This window comes from Peromyscus californicus, unplaced genomic scaffold (assembly GCF_007827085.1).
Source record: "Peromyscus californicus insignis strain IS unplaced genomic scaffold, ASM782708v3 Scaffold_3__1_contigs__length_106647218, whole genome shotgun sequence".
NCBI classification, from domain to species: domain Eukaryota; kingdom Metazoa; phylum Chordata; class Mammalia; order Rodentia; family Cricetidae; genus Peromyscus; species Peromyscus californicus.
Window position 1 is genome coordinate 43,316,170 of NW_026294551.1, and position 19,595 is coordinate 43,335,764.

The 19,595-nt window shown below is 38.4% G+C and overlaps 2 protein-coding genes across 11 annotated transcripts in view; one reads left to right on the plus strand and one right to left on the minus strand.

Moving 5' to 3' along the window:
* Nucleotides 1-19,595, minus strand: part of Nf1 (neurofibromin 1) — a 246,624-nt gene that overhangs the window by 71,940 nt on the left and 155,089 nt on the right. The window lies entirely within an intron of this gene.
* Nucleotides 5,565-8,404, plus strand: Omg (oligodendrocyte myelin glycoprotein). Its single transcript, XM_052755669.1, has 2 exons — nucleotides 5,565-5,821; nucleotides 6,718-8,404. Exons 1-2 carry the CDS (start codon nucleotides 5,816-5,818, stop codon nucleotides 8,044-8,046), a joined length of 1,335 nt encoding a protein of 444 aa, XP_052611629.1. The 5' UTR covers nucleotides 5,565-5,815; the 3' UTR covers nucleotides 8,047-8,404.

A 19,595-nucleotide genomic window follows, 5' to 3' on the forward strand; every position in this document is an offset into this window, starting at 1 on the left:
TAAATAAATCTTAAGCAAACAAGTCAGGAGCTATTCTTAGCTTTTCCCCTGTTCTCTGTATAGCAGATAGTAGAGGTAGTTGAAATTTTTATTTTTTGTTTAAAGAAATTCTGTGTGGCGGCAGGGACACACACACACACACACACACACACACACACACACACACACACACACACGAGACAATTTACATTTACTGCATGCAATTTCTCCCTACTACTAAGGTCAGTGGAAACTGAGCAGCCCAACAGTGATAATCGCTGCTTAATCAGTAGGAAGGATAGCTAAACAAATAAAAAAAATACAAGAAAGAAGAAAATGCTGGGGAAAAGGTGGCAAAACAAAAACAAACAAACAAAAAAACCCCAATCGACCTCAGAGAAAAGAATACACAGTTAGGATGCTGAAGAGAAAAGAACCAAGTATGGGGGGGTGAGAGAGCTCAGTAAGTGAAGGTGCTTGCTGCCAAGCCTGACAATGTGTGCCAAGTTATGTGAACACATGTGGTACACACACACACACATACACACACACACACACACACACACACACACACACACACACTCTAAAGAATTTAAAAATAACAAGGCAAGAGGAATAATAGGTGGTCTGAACTTCATATTCTATACCAGTGGTGCTCCTACCAGATCTGCATTAACAGTCTGGAAGATCATATAGTAACCCCCCCCCCTTTTCCTTAGCAGAACCAGGGAAAGCAAGTGACTCAGTCAGAAATCAGACTTAATTTTGCTCCAAAAGTGCAGTAGCAAAATACTTGGGAATTTATAATCGAAATGCTATGTATGAACAGACCAGGGAATAGAACAGACTGTTCAGAGATAAACTCAAAAAACCAAGTCAGTAGGAGGAAGTGCTGGGACAACTCGATAGTTGGAAAAAGAAAATTGGATTCACATTTTCCACTACATTAGAATAAAACCAAGTAGACAGAAGATCTAAATAGAAAGCATGAAGTTGGTATGATATAAGAGAATGCTGCTGAATTCTTTTACACACTGAACTTGGGAAAACATCTTCCTAGTGGAGACTCAGAGTCTAGAAGCAACAAAAGAAAAGAAAAATCCAATTATATAAAACTTTTCAAAAATCAAAACCAAAATATAACTCAGCATTAAAAAGTCAAAAATAGCCAGGCAGTAGTGGTGCATGCCTTTAATCCCAGCACTTGGGAGGCAGAGGCAGGTGGATCTCTGTGAGTTTGAGGTCAGCCTGGTCTACAGAGCAAGATCCAGGACAGTCAGGACTGTTACACAGAGAACCCCTATCTTGAGAAAACTAAAAACTAAAAACCAAAAACAGAGAGAGAGAGAGAGAGAGAGAGAGAGAGAGAGAGAGAGAGAGAGAGAGAGAGAGAGAGAGAAGTTAAGGAGGTAGCTGGTAAATACAGTGATCTACTTGAATGTTCATATAATTCTGTTCTGTTAGTTCTTCTATGCTTTAAAAATGTTTTATTCCATATTCTTATTTGTTGTCAGCAGGGTATTCAGTCCAAAGTTAACTGTATTATAGACTATGCAATCCTAATCAAAAAATTTAAGCCGGGCGGTGGTGGCGCACACCTTTAATCCCAGCACTCGGGAGGCAGAGCCAGGAGGATCTCTGTGAGTTCGAGGCCAGCCTGGGCTACCAAGTGAGTTCCAGGAGAGGCGCAAAGCTACACAGAGAAACCCTGTCTCGAAAAACCAAAAAAAAAAAAAAAATTTAAAATACTCTGAGTGCTCAAAAATTTTGGGGAGCTCAGATCTTCACCCAAAGGAAGCTCGATGGGCATGTATATATATGTATGTGTATACATGTCTTAAAAATTCCAAACTTGAAAATACTTCTTGCTGTGGGATAATGCTCTTGTATGCTGGTTTAATAAAACACTGACTGGCCAGTAGCCAGGCAGGAAGTATAGGAGGGGCGAGTAGACTAAAAGAATGCTGGGAAGAGGAAGGGTGGAATGAGGAGTTGTGAGCCAGACACAGAGGAAACAAGATGACAAGACAGAACTGAGAAAAGGTACCAAGCCACATGGTTAACTATAGATAAGAATTATGGGTTAATTTAAGTGTAAGAGCTAGTCAGTAATAAGCCTGAGCTAATGGCCAAGCAGTTATAAATAATACTAAGCCTCTGAGTGATTATTTATAAGCAGCTGCGGGACCGTGGGACCGGGCAGGGCACAGGAAAACTTCTGACTACAACTTCTGGTCTCAAGCATTTTAAGAAAGGGTTGCTGAAGGGTAGAGAGATGGCTCAGTGGTTAAAAACATTTGTTGCAAGCTGGGGCAGTGGTGGCACATGTCTTTAACTCCAGCCCTAGGGAGGTAGAGGCTGGTGGATCTATGAGTTCGAGGACAGCCTGGTCTACAGAGCAAGTTCTAGGACAGCCATACTACACAAAGAAACTCTGTCTCAAGAAACCAAAAAATAAAACAACCAAAAACAAACATTTGTATTGTTGCTCTTCCAGGGGACCTAGCTTCCAGGGTTCGATTCCCAGGATCAGATAGCATCTCACAACTTTTTTGAAACTCCAGTCCCAGGGGATCTAATGTCCTCTTCTTGATCTTAGTCAAGAAGGCACACACATGTGATGAATAGACATATATGCAGGTAAAACATTCATACACATAATAAAATAAATAAATCTAAGAAAAAAGAAAAAGAAATAGTATGTAGAACCTGCATCAATGACAGTACTTTGGCTCACAATTACTGGGAACAATCAATGTTACCAATTAAAGAATAAAGGAAAACTAGAGCTGTTGACTAAAATGGGATGGTTACTACCTGGCAGGAGGTTTGTTGGATCTTTCACAATGCTGGAGCAATATATCCTTGGACACAAAAGATATGTCAACTAATTTAATTCTTAGTCTAGATCAGTTGCCTAAATAGATATAATTTGTGGTGTTGGTGAATTTATCTAAAGTATAACTAAAGCATCTAAGATAAGTTTTAACAAATACTTGTTTTTTAAAAAATTACTCTTCTTGCCAGGTATGGTGGTGCACACCTTTAATCCCAGCACTTGGGAGGCAGAAGCAGGTGGCCAGCCTGGTCTACAGGTCTGGGTTCCAGGATAGGCAGGGCTACATAAAAAAGAGACCATGTCTCAAAAAATAAACAAACAAACAGAGTAATTTACTATCTAATTTTCTGAGAATCTTTAACAGTGTAAGATTGCTGTATTTAACTAACATTGAAATGACAACCCCTTTTCTCTCTGAGAAGCCACAGTCATCTTTAATATGAAGTAAATGTGAAATGAAAAACATCATTGTTTGCACAGCAGAATCCAATCCTAATGTGCTTGAACACTTGGACTACTGTTGGCAGTGCTGAGGGGAGAGGTTATAAGACCCTTGGAGCATAGGGTTAGCCGCTGGTCTCAAGGCCACTAAGGGTGGGCTTTGAGGGTTATAGCTTGGTTCTGCTTCTCCTGCTTCTGATCTGGATTCTGCTTCCTATCTGCCACTGGATGTGACCTGATGCCATGACACTGACTGAGCCACTCCAGTCCCCAGGTCTTCCCTGATGATGTGACCAGAACAAATTCTTCCTTCCTTCAGTCGCTTCTGTCAGGTGTTCTGTCTCAGTGCCAGCAGAGTCATTAATACAGACTTAAGGTTAAATTAATTTTGAACCCATTAACTAATTTATGACCTGACATTCTCTTTTAAATCAAAGTACTGGTCAGTGTAAGTAGAATAGGTAATTCCACTTCTATAATGGCACAATGTGTCTTCCAAAGAGAGATTTTAGGGTTTGGCAAATTGATCCTAGTCTTTTCCCTGTAGTGGTGGGTACATGAGCTAACACGAATGCTGTCAAAAGCAAAGCAGTCTCAACTTCAAAACACTGCTGAATGCAGTATTTCAAACATTACTTTTAAGGATCATGACTGATGAGTAGATTCTGAAATCCATACAAAGAATCTAAAGTCCAAATGAAGACTCAAAGTAAAGTGGCAATAAAACACTGAATCAATATCAACCTCTAATGGTGCAGATTTTTGAACCATAGATCCTTTTCGAGGAACACTAGTTTTATCTAAAAGATGGCTCCTTTTTAGAGTTTTATCTATAAGATAGCTCTAAGAGGATAAGCTATAGATTTCAATACAATCAGTTCCTTTCTAGATACAAATAACAGTTCACAGAATTTAGGGAGGGGACACAAACTACTTAGTACCTACGCATTTTCATGTAATATGATAATAACTGCTGGTTTTAAAATGGTGACAATTTGAAAATAAATATCATAATTTTTCTCGTTTTCTTTTCTAAAGTAAAATGGTCATTTTGTAAATTAGATTTAAATTTTAATTGATTATTTATATAATCAGTCTACCTAAGATACCATAAATTTAATCTCATTTTACAAAATTCTTGATTATGGTTCTATCTTTTACAAACATTGTTGCATATATTTTAAAACCTATTAACTTTCTGGGAAAGATAAAATATAAATATGAAACACTGAGTAAATAAATAATTAGAAAATATTGGTTTTATTTTATATTTTGAGACAGGGTCTCATCTATTCTAGGCTGGTCTTGAATTCCTGTCTTCCTGCCTCCACCTCCTGAATGCTGGGATTACAGGTCTGTGCTGTCTCTCTAGCTTTGATACTGTTAATCATAAAATAAATCAAATTAATGCTCTGTTGTACAGTCCCAACAATACCTCTGGAGAAAGCAATACTCTATCCATACCATCCAAAGCAATTTTCATGGGAAAAACAAAACAAAACCTCCATCTAACTCAAATATATAAAATATATTATCATTTTACCATTTGAACAGATAACTAAGTCAGGTATTGGGGAGGAAAAAAATAATCTGGTATCTGCCAGGTGTGGTGATGCACACCTTTAATCCTAGCACTGAGAGGCAGAATCAGGCAGAGCTCTATGAGTTCCAGGCCAACCAGGGATCCACAGTGAGACCCTGTTTTGTTTTGTTTGTTTGTTTAAAGTCTAGCATCCTCATTTTAAATGTAGCTTATCTTGGATTTGACCCCAGCACTAAAGAAAGGGTGGGAGGGCATGAGGAGTGGGGACATGTAGCTGGCTTGTGGGTAGCATTAGTCACATGATCCTTTCTATCAGGAAGGCAAAAACAAAATAATCATATGAAAGAATTCCTGTGCTCCCTAAAAGGTAAGATGAAACATGTAAGTGGTTGACAAATTTGAAAAGCTAATTAAGTATTATAATAATAAGCATGATGAAGACATAAAAGTCAAGATTTTATCATGACATATAAAAAGGTTACATGACAATTGAACCATTTTTGAAAAGAACAAAAATGCACAGATTAAAAACAGTTCAATTAGTACTCTAGAAATCAATTCACAAAGAAGGTTAAGTCCGTTTTCAACATTTCCACACACAAAAAGAATGTAGAGGCTTTAACAAGAATTACAGCAAGGAAATGTTAAATGTGCAAGCCAAGCTCCGAGAAATACATAGGAAGAAGTAAAGGCCAGCCCTAATCTGCATGAAGCACCCACCCAGTAGCAGACTGCAGCTATGTAAGGTATTTTCAGGCCTGTGATGAAAAGAAATGTCCATTTTGTTGCGTATGCACCTCTTGCAATAAATTTGAGTCAGCACCAATGACAGCCCTGCAGTCCTCCTATGTGGTGCTGATCAGGTGGTTGCAGAGCTTCAGCTCACAGCAACACAATGCAGCTGAGCAGGCAAGCACAGCCCACAGACAGAAACCCTTCCGACTCCCCAGAACAAGACGACCTTTAAGTCTCAAGTTTCCTGGAGAAAACGAGATGCTGATGTTGAAGACGACATGATGGTAAGCAGCTACTTAAACTGGTAAAAGACTGACTTTGGATTTTTACCCTTGTCTTTCGTTTGTTTGTTTTTTAAGCCAATGTTAGGATTGAAGATATTCAATAACAAGTGCATGCACCAAAATCTGCTGCAGTAACAGTTGAGCTTTTCTTTCCAATGTCCATTCACTTGTAAATACATGTATCAGTTTTCCTTTAGAATCGGTACTGAAATATACTGGGGAAAAAAAATCACTTTACAAAACGTGAGGTTTAAAGGTATGCTATCAGTCCTGATTTTTCTGAGTTCATTAAAATGTTTTACCAGGATGTAGTTATCTATGAAAAGATAAAATTTCAAAAAATTGTTTTAATATAACTGTTTTAACATCTCAAACTACACACATATTGTGTCTTACAATACTGCAGAGATTTAAGAAAAACAGATACGACAGCCATTTTTTTTCTGAATAAGAAAACATATTATCAAAAATAGTAACAGCCTAAGTAAGACTATAAAGCTCCTCATTTATAGACAATGCTATTCTTCCTATTACGGCTTTGAGAAGATAAATCAGAACAAATATGGTAAAGAATAAAAATAAGGAAGAAAATGCAGGAGAGCCTCTCTCTCTCTCTCTCTCTCTCTCTCTCTCTCTCTGCCTCTGTTTCTTTTTTTTTTTTCTCGGTCTCTCTCCCTCAATCCCCCCACCCCCAACTACCACATAGCCCCAATTGAAGGATTAGGCTTTTGGACTATAAATGAAGGGCAGCTTTGTTAGTTTAATCACTGGAACAATTATAAAAGGACTCAACAACAAGGAGGTTTATTGAAAATTTTGGCGAATGCTAACTGACCCATGCAGATGCTGAAAGTGTATTTGCATATTAAAAGAAGGATGTATCTGTTTGTTTTCAGGCTTTGATGGAATATCAGATACTGAAAATGTCTTCCTGCCTGTTCATCCTTCTGTTTCTCACGCCTGGCATTTTATGCATTTGTCCTCTCCAATGTATATGCACAGAGAGGCACAGGCATGTGGACTGTTCAGGCAGAAACTTGACTACATTACCACCTGGACTGCAAGAGAACATTATATATTTAAACTTGTCTTATAACCACTTTACTGATCTGCATAACCAGTTAACCCAATATACCAATCTGAGGACCCTGGATATTTCAAACAACAGGCTTGAAAGTCTGCCTGCTCAGTTACCTCGGTCTCTCTGGAACATGTCTGCTGCTAACAACAATATTAAACTTCTTGACAAATCTGATACTGCTTATCAGTGGAACCTTAAATACCTGGATGTTTCTAAGAATATGTTGGAAAAAGTTGTTCTTATTAAAAATACCCTAAGAAGTCTAGAGGTTCTGAACCTCAGCAGTAACAAACTTTGGACAGTTCCAACCAACATGCCTTCCAAACTACATATTGTGGACCTGTCTAATAACTCACTGACACAAATCCTTCCAGGGACATTAATAAACCTGACAAATCTCACACATCTTTACCTACACAACAATAAATTCACATTCATTCCAGATCAGTCTTTTGACCAACTCTTGCAGCTGCAAGAGATAACGCTTTATAATAACAGGTGGTCATGTGACCATAAACAAAACATTACTTACTTACTGAAGTGGATACTGGAAACAAAAGCCCATGTGATAGGAACTCCTTGTTCTGACCAAGTATCTTCTCTGAAGGAACAGAGCATGTACCCCACACCTCCTGGATTTACCACAAGCTTATTTACTATCAGTGGGATGCAGACTGTGGACACCATTAACTCTTTGAGTATGGTAACTCAACCCAAAGTGACCAAAATACCCAAACACTATCGAGGAAAGGAAACAACATTTGGTGTCACACTAAGCAGAGATACCACTTTTACTAGCACTGATAAGGCTTTGGTGCCCTATCCAGAAGACACAGCCACAGAAATGACCAATTCACATGAAGCAGCAGCTGCAACTCTAACTATTCACCTTCAAGACGGAATGATGTCAAACACAAGCCTCACTAGTGCAACAAAGTCATCCCCAACACCCATGACCCTAAGTATCACTAGTGGCATGCCAAATAACTTCTCTGAAATGCCTCAACAAAGCACAACCCTCAACTTACGGAGGGAAGAAACCACTGCAAATGGAAAGACCCAGTTACCTTCTGGGGCTAGTACTTGGAAAGTAAATGCTTCACTTCTCTTTATGCTCAATGCTGTGGTCATGCTGGTTAGTTGAGGGTCTGCAGTTTCTGAAACTAAGGAAAGCCTTCCTTTCTGATGTATAGTTTGGAAAATATGCCCCTATCTAACCAGTGATTCAAGCTATATTATGTATTCAAGAAAGCCAGTCTTGTATTTCTGAGTTTGATGTAAATGAAGTAACTTGTCTTAATTAAAAGAAGTGCACAATGTCTTGGTACTTGCTGCTATTTTACTGTCTTAAGTAAAACTAATGACTTTTTTTTTAAATGAAATGTTTCCTTTTTAAGGCTTCAACTTATTGCACAAAACACAAAAAGCATCTAAACTTTAATATGTATTTTATGTATGTTTACACTGTCAATGTCTGGGAAAAAATAAAAGGTCTATGCTCACAGCTGTGTCGTTTGGCTGTCTAGACATTATCATAATAATCTATTTAGCAGAATCGAGATGAACTAACAATTTCTGCTCTAGGGAATTCTGATAAGGCCTTTAAGGTGGATGAAATGTGGGACACTCAAGGATTTCGCCACTAAAGTAAAACCAAGGCTGCCACTCTATAAATGGTTACACCACATCATTATTTTACACACAAGCCAGAATTGTTTTAAATCTAAATGATGTCCTGCTTCTGAGGAACTCCTGGCTACTTTACAAATTATATAATGGACAAATGCTCTTCAAAAGACTAGGAGACACTTGGCTTTGCATTTTAACAAGGAACATTTAACTTTGTTTTGCATGTAAGAAAAGTATTAAAAACAAAAGGATAAAAAGTTTTAGTTTAAGAACTTGTTAAAGAGTTCTCATGCATATTTAATAGACCATTAATCAAAATTAAATATTTACTACTATAAGAGAAATTTATCTTTTATAAAATCAGAAATTATAATCTGATCTACCAAATTAAAGTAAGATTAGTTTGTGGTTCAAACCATGGAGTCTAACAGCTTGGGTCATTCTGAGGGAGCCTGTGGGATGGAGGGAAGGAAGGAGTGAGTGAGATTCCTTTGGTGCCACAACTAGGTAATTATCTAATAAAGTGGACTAACAACAAGGCTGAGCAGGGGACAGATGTGATACTCCACATCCACTGCACTGGACTCCAACTAGAATAAAATACTGAGAATTTTGGATAAAATAGGAAAGTACTTTACTTTATGAATTAGTAACAAACCTGACAGCTGAGGATCAACAAAAGAAGCCTACACGTAGGCTAAATTAAAATGTAAACACCACATCCAAAGTGGGTAAGCTACAAAAAAGGCACTCATTTGGTGAGATACAAAGAAGAATCTAACTTCAAGCATTTCTAAATTTGGGGAGAGTACAAAAGTAACTTGGTATGCTTTTTCCTAAAAAATTAAAAAAATTCAGATAATCTTCTTTCCTAGATGAAGACTACAACTGCATCCTGCCCTGTTTGTATGTACGGGTTGTGTGCATGTGAGACTGGACACAATCGTTATCTTTCTCTTCCTCCATTGTTCTTTGCTTTACTGGCTTGAGACATGGTTCTCACTGAACAAAAGCTTGCCATTTTGACTAGGCTAGGTGGCCAATGAGCTCTCAGGGATTTGTCTATTCCCACCCAAACTGCAATGCTAGCTAGGGGTTATAGGCCCATGCAGCCATGCCTGTTTTTTTTAATGGGTGCTGGGGACTCCAACTCCAGTCGTCTTGCTTCATTGACAAGCAAGGATTCTTAGCCAATGAGCCATCTCCTCAGCCACTTAAGGACATTTCCATTCAGAAAGGAAAGTAACAACAGTAACTGAACTCTTCTCCATACCTTTTTTCATTGTTGTTGTACTGAGACAGGGTCTCACTATGTAGCACTGGCCAGCTTGGAACTCCTTATGTAGGCTAGACCAGGCTGGCTTCCAATTCCCAGAGATCCACCTGCCTCTGCCTCCAAGTGCTGGGATTAAAGGCATGCACCACCATGCCTGTCCTAAAACTTTTTCTTTTCTTTCTTTCTTTTTTCTTTTTAAGAAGGCTTATGCTTATGGAAAATTACAGATATATTTCAATAAAAATCCTTCCTTATATTGCCTCTACAGTAGCTTTTGAATATTATTCTGCCTCTATAAACTTGTCTCACTATATTAAGTAATCTTATTATGAAGAAAAGCCCCTTAAAATGATTTTTAAAATGCATTACCTCTTCAAATGGGCATGCTGTTGTTCTCCTTTCCAAAACAATCTTCACTGTCCCTGACAGAGGCTAACTGCTTAGAGAGTGCCTGCTCTACGTGGTTTGCTTTGTTTTGGTTTTTGTCTTTTTTTTTTCCCCCAGAGCTGAGAACTGAACCCAGGGCCTTGCACTTGCTAGGAAAGCGCTCTACCCCTGAGCTAAATACCCAACCCTGTTTTGGTTTTTTCAAGAGACACACTGAGTTTCACAAGACCAGAATCTTCAGAACTAACCTTTACACTGTGGATGCCAAACATCTTAGAGTTCCTATGGGGACAATAACAAGAAAGTATAATTATGGAGTATAACATTAGCAGCATCCATGGATTATATCATCCTGACTGACATGTCTGCAAAATGCAGAGGAAAAACTTGGTAAATTTACAAGTACAACATATGTCAACTACACTGACTATGTCTTAGGAAGAGGTATTATCTAGCCTTAAAGTAATTAGATAATACTTCCCCTCTAAGGAAATTATATTTGTATCATTACTAATCAAAGAAGGCTCAAAAAGGGCTAATTTTCCAATGCTACTGTATTATTACTCCCTAAATATTTTAAAATGGTGTTACTTGTATCTCTTCCTAGAGCTCATGTGTATAAATACATGTAGGTATATGTCAGCATGTATGATGATTTATCACTTGTTTTTGTTAAATGACTTGGCCAATTATAAAGTAATACAAGGGTTCTAAGCATATATAAAGTAAGTGTATTAAACACATTTTCAACTTAGGATATCATCAACCAACAAAGATTTTTATTGAGATGTAAGTCCATCCCAAGTCAAAGAGTCTCTAGTCTATAGACATCTATACATACATCCCTGAGGCTTTGTTCTATTTTTGTAAGAAACTCACTTCTGTCATTTAGCAGTACAGCCACCAAAATACTTTATTGTTCTAACTCCTCCTCATCTATGAAATGGGTTGACAAAATAGTGTTGCTTTTTTTTTTCTCGAGAATTAAATGACATAATTCACATAAAGTTTTCACAGTGTCTTGGCATTCACACGTGTTATAAATAATCCTGTATGATGATGCTATGAATCAACAACAAATTCCTTTAAAGGATACCAAAAAAAAGTCAGAGAAGAGACACCTAAAATCATTCATAAGATTATACTTTAAAAATTATGTATTAAAAAAAATTAAAAGCCCGTGTAAGGGCACACACCTTTAATCCTGGCAACTTGGAAGGCAGAGGCAGGTGTATCGCAGTGAGTTTGAGGCCAGCCTGGTCTACATAGCGAGTTCCAGGACAGACAGGGTTAAATAGAGAAACCCTGTCTCTAAATAAGTAAGTAAATAAATAAGTAAACATTATCCACAAATAGTAAACCACTAGCTTACATCATGTTGGTGAAAAACAACATTTTTGTTTGTTTGGTTTCATTTTTAAGTGGAGAAAAAAAGACCTATTTGACACTAGTTATGCTGCACAGACACCCATTTGGGTACAACTGACACAGGACTAGAGCATCATGAAAGCCCCTGAGGAGGATAAGCAACTGCAAATATCAGCTGCACAACAAAGAGTGAGTGATGTCCACTATTAGCCAACTTATAAAACAATACTTGGGGGCTAGGGAGAAAGATTCAGTAGGTAAAGAGGTTTAGTGTGCAAGCCGAGAGACCTAAGCTTGATCCCTGGAACCCAGGCAAGGGTGGAAGGAGAGAACCAATTTCATGCAGTTGTTCTCGGACTTCCACAAATGTGCTGAGGCACACATGTACACACGCATCCACACACACATCCACACATGCACACATGTGCACATCAGATGCTGTAGAGATGGCCCAGAGGTTAAGAGCACTTGTTGCTCTTGCAGAAGGGCTAGGTTTGGATCCCAGAACCAACACAGTGGCTCACAACCACTCATAACTACGGTTCCAGGGAATCTGATACCCTCTTCTGAACTTTGGGCACCAGATACATGTATGGTACACATACATACCTGCAGGCAAAAGAGCCATACACAAAAATCTAAAACAATTTAAATAAAAAATAACAAAGAGGGGGAAAGGGAGAAAAAGAAAAAAAAACAATTTAAATTTTAAAAATCCCATCATTTGGGATACTCTAGAACAAAACATATAAACAGATAACTATTTAAGAAAATAAGAAACTAAATTCTTAGTCTAAACAGATAAAATAATTGCTTATTGAAAACATACCTTGTGAACATTTTTGAGAAACAACTTTAACAACAAAATAAATATGAAGACATAAATGATTTCTTCATATGTTGGTCAAAATAATTAGAAAATTAAAGGAAAAAACTATAATGACAAAGAAATAACATCCACACAGAATTTGTAGGGCCAAATGGGTGAATGAAGAAAACATTAATATGAGGTAATAAGCTCAGATATACCAATTTATTCATTCACTCAACCATATTTAGCTGGTATCTTGAACATATCAAAGGCTACATACAGGAGACACATCTTGATACAAACAGATAATGCATCTAGTTACCATAAAATTGCAGTTATTGACAGTATCATTTAAGAATTAAGCATTTTCTGACAAGTACTATATTGAGAATCTTTTTAAAATAGGACATAAAACACTTGGGTCACTTGGAAAAATAAACAGGTAAAAAATTCACTCCCAAATCTAGAAAAAATTATAGACATATCTTAGTATCAAACATAGTAAGACAGAAGGGTAGGAGTGTAAGAGTGGAAAAGAGGGCCTGAGGTCTCCTATCTTAAAAGCAGATCATGTGCTCAACAGGCCCTGGGCTTATGCCTCAGTATATGTGCACACAGGCACATAACTCACCACACAGATGCACACTAGAACAGTCAAAATACAGGAACCATAAAGTACTATTAGTGCACAGAGTACATAAGAAAGAATTCCACACATGACAGACTTTTTCTGTACGTGTGTTTTGGCATGTGTGCTCCTAAAATATTTTTAACATTTTATTTATTGAGGGGGAAAAGGAGAGGGAGAGGAAGAAAGGAAGGGAAGAAGAGAGGGAGGGGGAAAGAGAGAGAAGGGGGGGAGAGAGAATGAGAATCATAGAGTGCATATGTGTGGAGGTCAAAGGACTGCTTTTTGAAGTCAGTTCTCTCCTTCCATCAAGTGGGTCTGGGAGAGCATACTCAGGTCATAAGGCTTGGGAGTGAGCACCTTCACCCTCTGAGCCATCTTTTGGGTCTACATATATGAATTTTAAGACAGGGTCTCACTATGTAGCCCAGGCTGGTCTCAGACTCCCAATCTTCCTGCCTCAGCTTTCTAAGTGCTGGGATTTCAAGCATACAACCCCATGCCCAGCCAACAAGCTGTCTATTAGTTGTGTAACATTAGAAAATTAGCTCTATGCCTCAAGGTAGAGTTACAAGAAGAAAATAAGATGACACACGGTGTCTAAAATAGTGCCTAGCACACACCATTTCTTAAGCATCGTTGACTTTAGGATAAAAAGAACCGGAGATCAAAAGGATAGAGAAAGATTCAATGAGCAGTGCAGGAAAATCGGAAGACACAGACTGGAAAGACGGAGCAGTGGTTGAGAGCACTTGGTGCTCTTGCCGAGGATCTGAGTTTGAGTCCTAGCACCTAAAGGGTAGCTCACACCCATCCATAACTCCAGTTCTAAGGGATCTGACATCCTCTTATGACTTCCCTAGGCACCAGGCATACAAGTAGTGCACATACATAAATGCAGGCAAAACATTCATACACATAAAAAAATATAAAAAAATAAGAAAATTGGGGGACACTTCAATTTAACATTCAATTCAAGTGATACACACCACAAAGTAAACTAAAAAGAAATCGCCAACATATTTGTCAATACAAACCTTCTGAATTCTTTATGTTGGAATATCAAACCTGTTAAAAATATTAAAATAGAATACTATAAAGGAGACTGTTACTATAAAAAAATTTCCAGAACTGAGCAAAGGACAAAAACAGAATGTTTATAACACAGGAAACAAGATAATTAATAAATATGAGAATATGGCCATATAACTGAGAAACAATAAAAATATAATGTAATGTCTTAAAATCTTTAAAATAATAAGCAATTTAAAAAACTTATGGAATAAAATCAGTACTGGGGAAAACAATATAATAGCCATATTTACACAATGGCATGATTCTTTTGGACAGTAACTTGGCTATGAATCAAAACCCAGCACCCTCATATAGCCTCATGTAGCCCAAGTAAACCAAACCTGTCTCTCCATTCACTATGCTCTCTTTGGCCACCAGGCTTTCAGGGATGCTATATGCTCCTCTTCTTATGTTGGCAACCCTACTCATCCTTTGTATTTCGGTTTTGATGTTCTTTCTCTCAAGTTTCTTTTATTGATAATCTTTATCTGAATTCCTAAGCAATAAGAAGTACAGATCGCCAGGCGGTGGTGGTGCACGCCTTTAATCCCAGCACTGGAGAGGCAGAGCGGGGTGGATCTCTGAATTTGAGGCCACCCTGGTCTACAGAGAGAGATACAGGACAGGCACCAAAGCTACACAGAGAAACCCTGTCTTGAAAAACAACAACAAAAACAAAAATAAAAAACAAACAAAAAAGAACAGATCAAAGAAGTGACCAGTGCACTAACGATGACCTACTTATGACAAGCCAAGTCTGCTCTAGAATCTATGGTTCTTCCACTTAGGTCAAAGCAAAGTCCTGAGAGAGATGCAAGAAGAGTTAAGAATGAAGGAGGCAGCCGGGCGGTGGTGGCGCACGCCTTTAATCCCAGCACTCGGGAGGCAGAGGCAGGCGGATCTCTGTGAGTTCGAGGCCAGCCTGGACTACCAAGTGAGTTCCAGGAAAGGCGCAAAGTTACACAGAGAAACCCTGTCTCGAAAAACCAAAAAAAAAAAAAAAAAAAAAAAAAAAAAAAGAATGAAGGAGGCAGAGTGTAGTAGAATATACTCATAGTATCTCTACTTAAAAGGCTTACAAGCTCAAAGTCAGCCTGAGCAGCTTAGCAAGACCACTCAATTCAGAGGGGAAAATAAAACCAAAACGAAGGCTCTGGCTAGGGTACTACTTGCAATGCAAGATACTAGTTCAGGGCAGTGTAGAGTTACACGTGAACCAATTCTAGATAGTTGTTAATTATTATTCATTCTGGAAATTCCTGAACAATTTAATAGAGCAAGTTGCTCAACTGAAGTTGGCCAGGGAGCGGCAGCTCCCATCACCTCAATGTATTAATGTGTTAAGCAGATTCATTTGTTTCACACTCTGACAACTGTGGAGCAAAGTGAGGACTTTAAGAAGCTCAACTTTTAAGAAATCCCATTTTGGTTCAATTGTCTTCCATCCATTAAATGTGTTAAAGAACTAGGTGAGAAACACTAGATAAAAACACTTATTTTTTCCTCATCAGAATCCCTTGCTTGAGATTCTGAATTTGTTGAGGCTATTCACAAAATACAGAAATCAAACAGGCACACATATGCACACATTAAAAAAAAAGCAGCAAAATTGCTTAGCTGTACACTGTAGTTTAATAGAAAGAACAGGATTAAGTTTTTGTTTGTTTGTTTGTTTGTTTTTTTCCAAGACAGGGTTTCTCTGTGTAGTTTTGGTGCCTGCCCTGGATCTCGCTCTGTAGACCAGGCTGGCCTCGAACTCACAGAGATCTGCCTGGCTCTGCCTCCCGAGTGCTGGAATTAAAAGCGTTCACTACTACCGCCCAGTAGGATTAAGTTTTGTCATTTAAAGTCTGTTATCTTGTTAACGGATAGTGTTCTGATTTTAAAAGTAGCTTAAAACATATAAATTCTACAAGGGTGTTTTAAGGACTGGGTTAGAGTCTGGGGAGCTGGCTTAGTCAGTAAAGTGCTTTCTGAGCAAGCACAAAGATCTGAGTTTGGGTCCCCAGGACCTACGTAAAAAGCTAAGTGTGACAGCATGCTGTACTATCAGCCCTAAACAGGAGGATCCTGGGGGCCTGCCTCGTCAGCCAGTCTAACCAAATCAGTGAACTCCAGGGCCAGGAAAGACTGTTTCAAAAACAAGGTGGAGAGTAACAAAAAACAACATCCAACATCAATTTCTGGCCTCTGCATGCATGTGCACATACATGCTTAACTGCGCGCACATACACACAACACACACACACAGAGAAATGGATTAAATAAAATGTATTAATCACTTTGGGGAAGCTGCACAAACCTTTGTTTTAATCACAAGAATTTTATTCTGTTTCATATTTATGGATGTTCTGCCTGTATGTATTTTTTGTTCACTATGTTGTATGTGCCAAATGTATGTATGCCTGGTACTCAGTGAGGCCAGAAGAAGACATTAGATTCCTTGGAATGGGAGTTATAGACAGTTGAGAGCTGCCATGTAGGTGCTGAGAATTGAGCCTAGGTCCTTTGTAAGAGTAGCCAGTGTTGGTAACTGCTGAGCCATCTGCCCAGATCTAAACCTGTGTAAGAAATGTTAGGTCATTAATGAGCTCAGAAAGAGAAATAATTGAATTCATAATGGCATATAATTTCCTCTTCACAGTTATATTTCAAATAGCTGATTTGTTGTTTCTCTCATAAAAAATAATTTAAAATGTCCATGTGCATGCGTGTGTGCATGTGCGTGTGCATATGTGTGTGTACAGCTATACAGAGGTCAGATAACCTCACCTATTGGTCCTCGACTTCTACCTTGTTTGAGTTAGGGTCTCTCTTGTTGTCTGTTGCTGTGCTGCATACACTAACTAGCCTAACTGGCTCCTGGGCTTCCAGGAGATTCTCCCTGTTCCCATCTTCCATCCTTCCAGGAGTGCTGGGGAGTACATTGCACTCCACTGCTATCAGCATTTGCCTGGGTTCTGAGGATCTGAACTCAGGGCGTCAGGCTAATCACAATAGGAAGTACAATTTTTTATTCTGCATTATTTTGTTGTCCATGGTCACAGTTCAAACACAACGAACCCTTCTAAAAGCTGAGGGAGTTTGAATGACTACCAAATGCTTGCCTCAACACAAAGTAAGCTCAGATTTAATGGCTTTTCATCAAGTAGAGAGAAGGGGAAACACCAAATCATCAGTAAGGGAAAACAAAGATGCCATATACCACAATAACCACTGGGAAAGCTATCATTTGCCAACCAAAGCCTCAGTGACCACTAACACACCTGAGATATTAAGTAGTATAAGAGTATATGGCACACAGCCACAGCCATTTACCAGCTCTATTGTGTAGATACTCAATATTCAGTTGTATTTCCTCATACCAATGACAATTAAGTAAAGTAATTGTTTAAAAATAAATTCATCTAACTATAGAGGCTAATACTTCCTCATGATATGGTTTTTTTTTTGTTGTTTGTTGTTTTTTTTTGTTTTGTTTTTTCGAGACAGGGTTTCCCTGTGTAGCTTTGCGCCTTTCCTGGAACTCACTTGGTAGCCCAGGCTGGCCTCGAACTCACAGAGATCCGCCTGGCTCTGCCTCCCAAGTGCTGGGATTAAAGGCATGCGCCACCACCGCCCGGCTGATATGGTTTTTTTATAACAGCATATCAATTTTTCCGTTTTGATTCAGAAGGGAGGTCCTGCTATCCAGTACATGCTGACTTTGAACTCATTATCTTAACCTGCCTCAGTCTCCCCAATGTTGGGATTCCAGGTTTGGACCACCATACCCAGCTCTCTTGCTTTCATGAAAGATTCTAAGTCTTTTGTCTTGACTTAAAATTGTACCAGAAAGCTATATGCCATTAAGTATGTATGAATTACAGACACATCATGAAAAGCAAAGTTTCCTTCAAACAAATTAACTGGAGAATTAAGGAGTCACTTTAAACTAAGAAAAAATATAAATCATAAAATGACTAGTAATAGATTTTAATTTTAAGCATAAACATCATGTGATACACCTAAATTTTATATATTTCATCAAAGCAACCATGTTAAGTCATTTTACTTACTCCAGCGATTCCACAATCACTAAAACCATTTTTAGGAACCCCCCCCACCAAAAAAAACCCAAAAACAACAAAACAAAAAACCCAAACAAACAACCTACTTGAAAGGGCAGTTTTAAGTCTAAAAAAATTTTTTTTGCTTTTTTTTTTTTTTTTTTTTTGCTTTTGGAGACGCAGTTTCTCTGTGTAACCCTGGCTGTCTTCAAACTCACAGAGATCCACCTGCTGGGATTAAAGGCGTGTGCCACTACTGCTCAGCAAGAGGCAGTTTTTAACCCTGTCTCAAAAACAAACAAACAAAAAAACAAAAGTAACCCAAAAACAACAAAAGCAGTTTTTAAATTACACTGAAAAGAACCAAACACCATTGTAACTAAACTTACTATTTTGTCATCTTAAACAAAACAAAGGAGGTCAAGCGTGTTTTTCTGCCATCTTCCAAAAGAAGGTGCTTCAGACTTTGACAGTGCTTCCCTCCACCCCCACCAATTATCTCCTAAAATGTTGTGTTCAAAGGTAGCACAGTTGGGAGTCCATCATCTCTTCTGGTGACCCTTCTTGTGGAGAACAACATCGATTGGATGTGTTTATTCTCACATATTTGCTCTAAAATTTTAATATACTTTTAAATAAACCTTGTCAATATTCTCAGGATTATTTACTTTCAAGGACTGTATGCACTAAAAAGCAGTTGATTCAAGCACCTGTTTTTAATGGAGTAGCAGCTGGTTTATAGCCACTAACCACTTTTTAAAAACACGCCTTAAGTTAGACCTGCCAGGTCAGTCCGTATGTCTCACTCACTAAAGCAGCCCTGTAAAGTAATGCAATTGAACACCAGGGCTACTCTGTTCCCACAAACCAAGGATCACAGAAAAGAGAACCACTTAAGAACTCTTCCAGCCCACTTTTTTTTTTTTTTTTGGTTTTTCGAGACAGGGTTTCTCTGTGTAGCTTTGCGCCTTTCCTGGAACTCGCTTTGTAGACCAGGCTGGCCTCGAACTCACAGAGATCCGCCTGGCTCTGCCTCCCGAGTGCTGGGATTAAAGGCGTGCGCCACCACCGCCCGGCCCCAGCCCACTTTAAAAACGTCAATTCTACTTTTTTCCTTCTTTTTTTTTTTTTTTTTTTTAAAAAAAGATGTGGGATCTAAATAAGGTGACCAGGCTGAGCTGAAATCATGTTTTCTGTTTCAAACTACTGAGTAGCTGGGATTACAAGTTTGCAATACCATGCCTAGCTAGAACTCCAATTCTAATCATTAATTAAATGAAGTATTCTTTCTTATATATATGTCTGTAATTTAAATGGGCAAGTTTAAATTTGTGTATGTGTGACACTAAAAACTGGTAAGATCAGGCTTGGTGGCAACATCTATAATCCTAGCACTCAGGAAACAGAGCCAGGATCCTGAAAAGGTTTAAAAAAAGCTTATCAATTGCAGGTATGATGATGGATGGAGCTG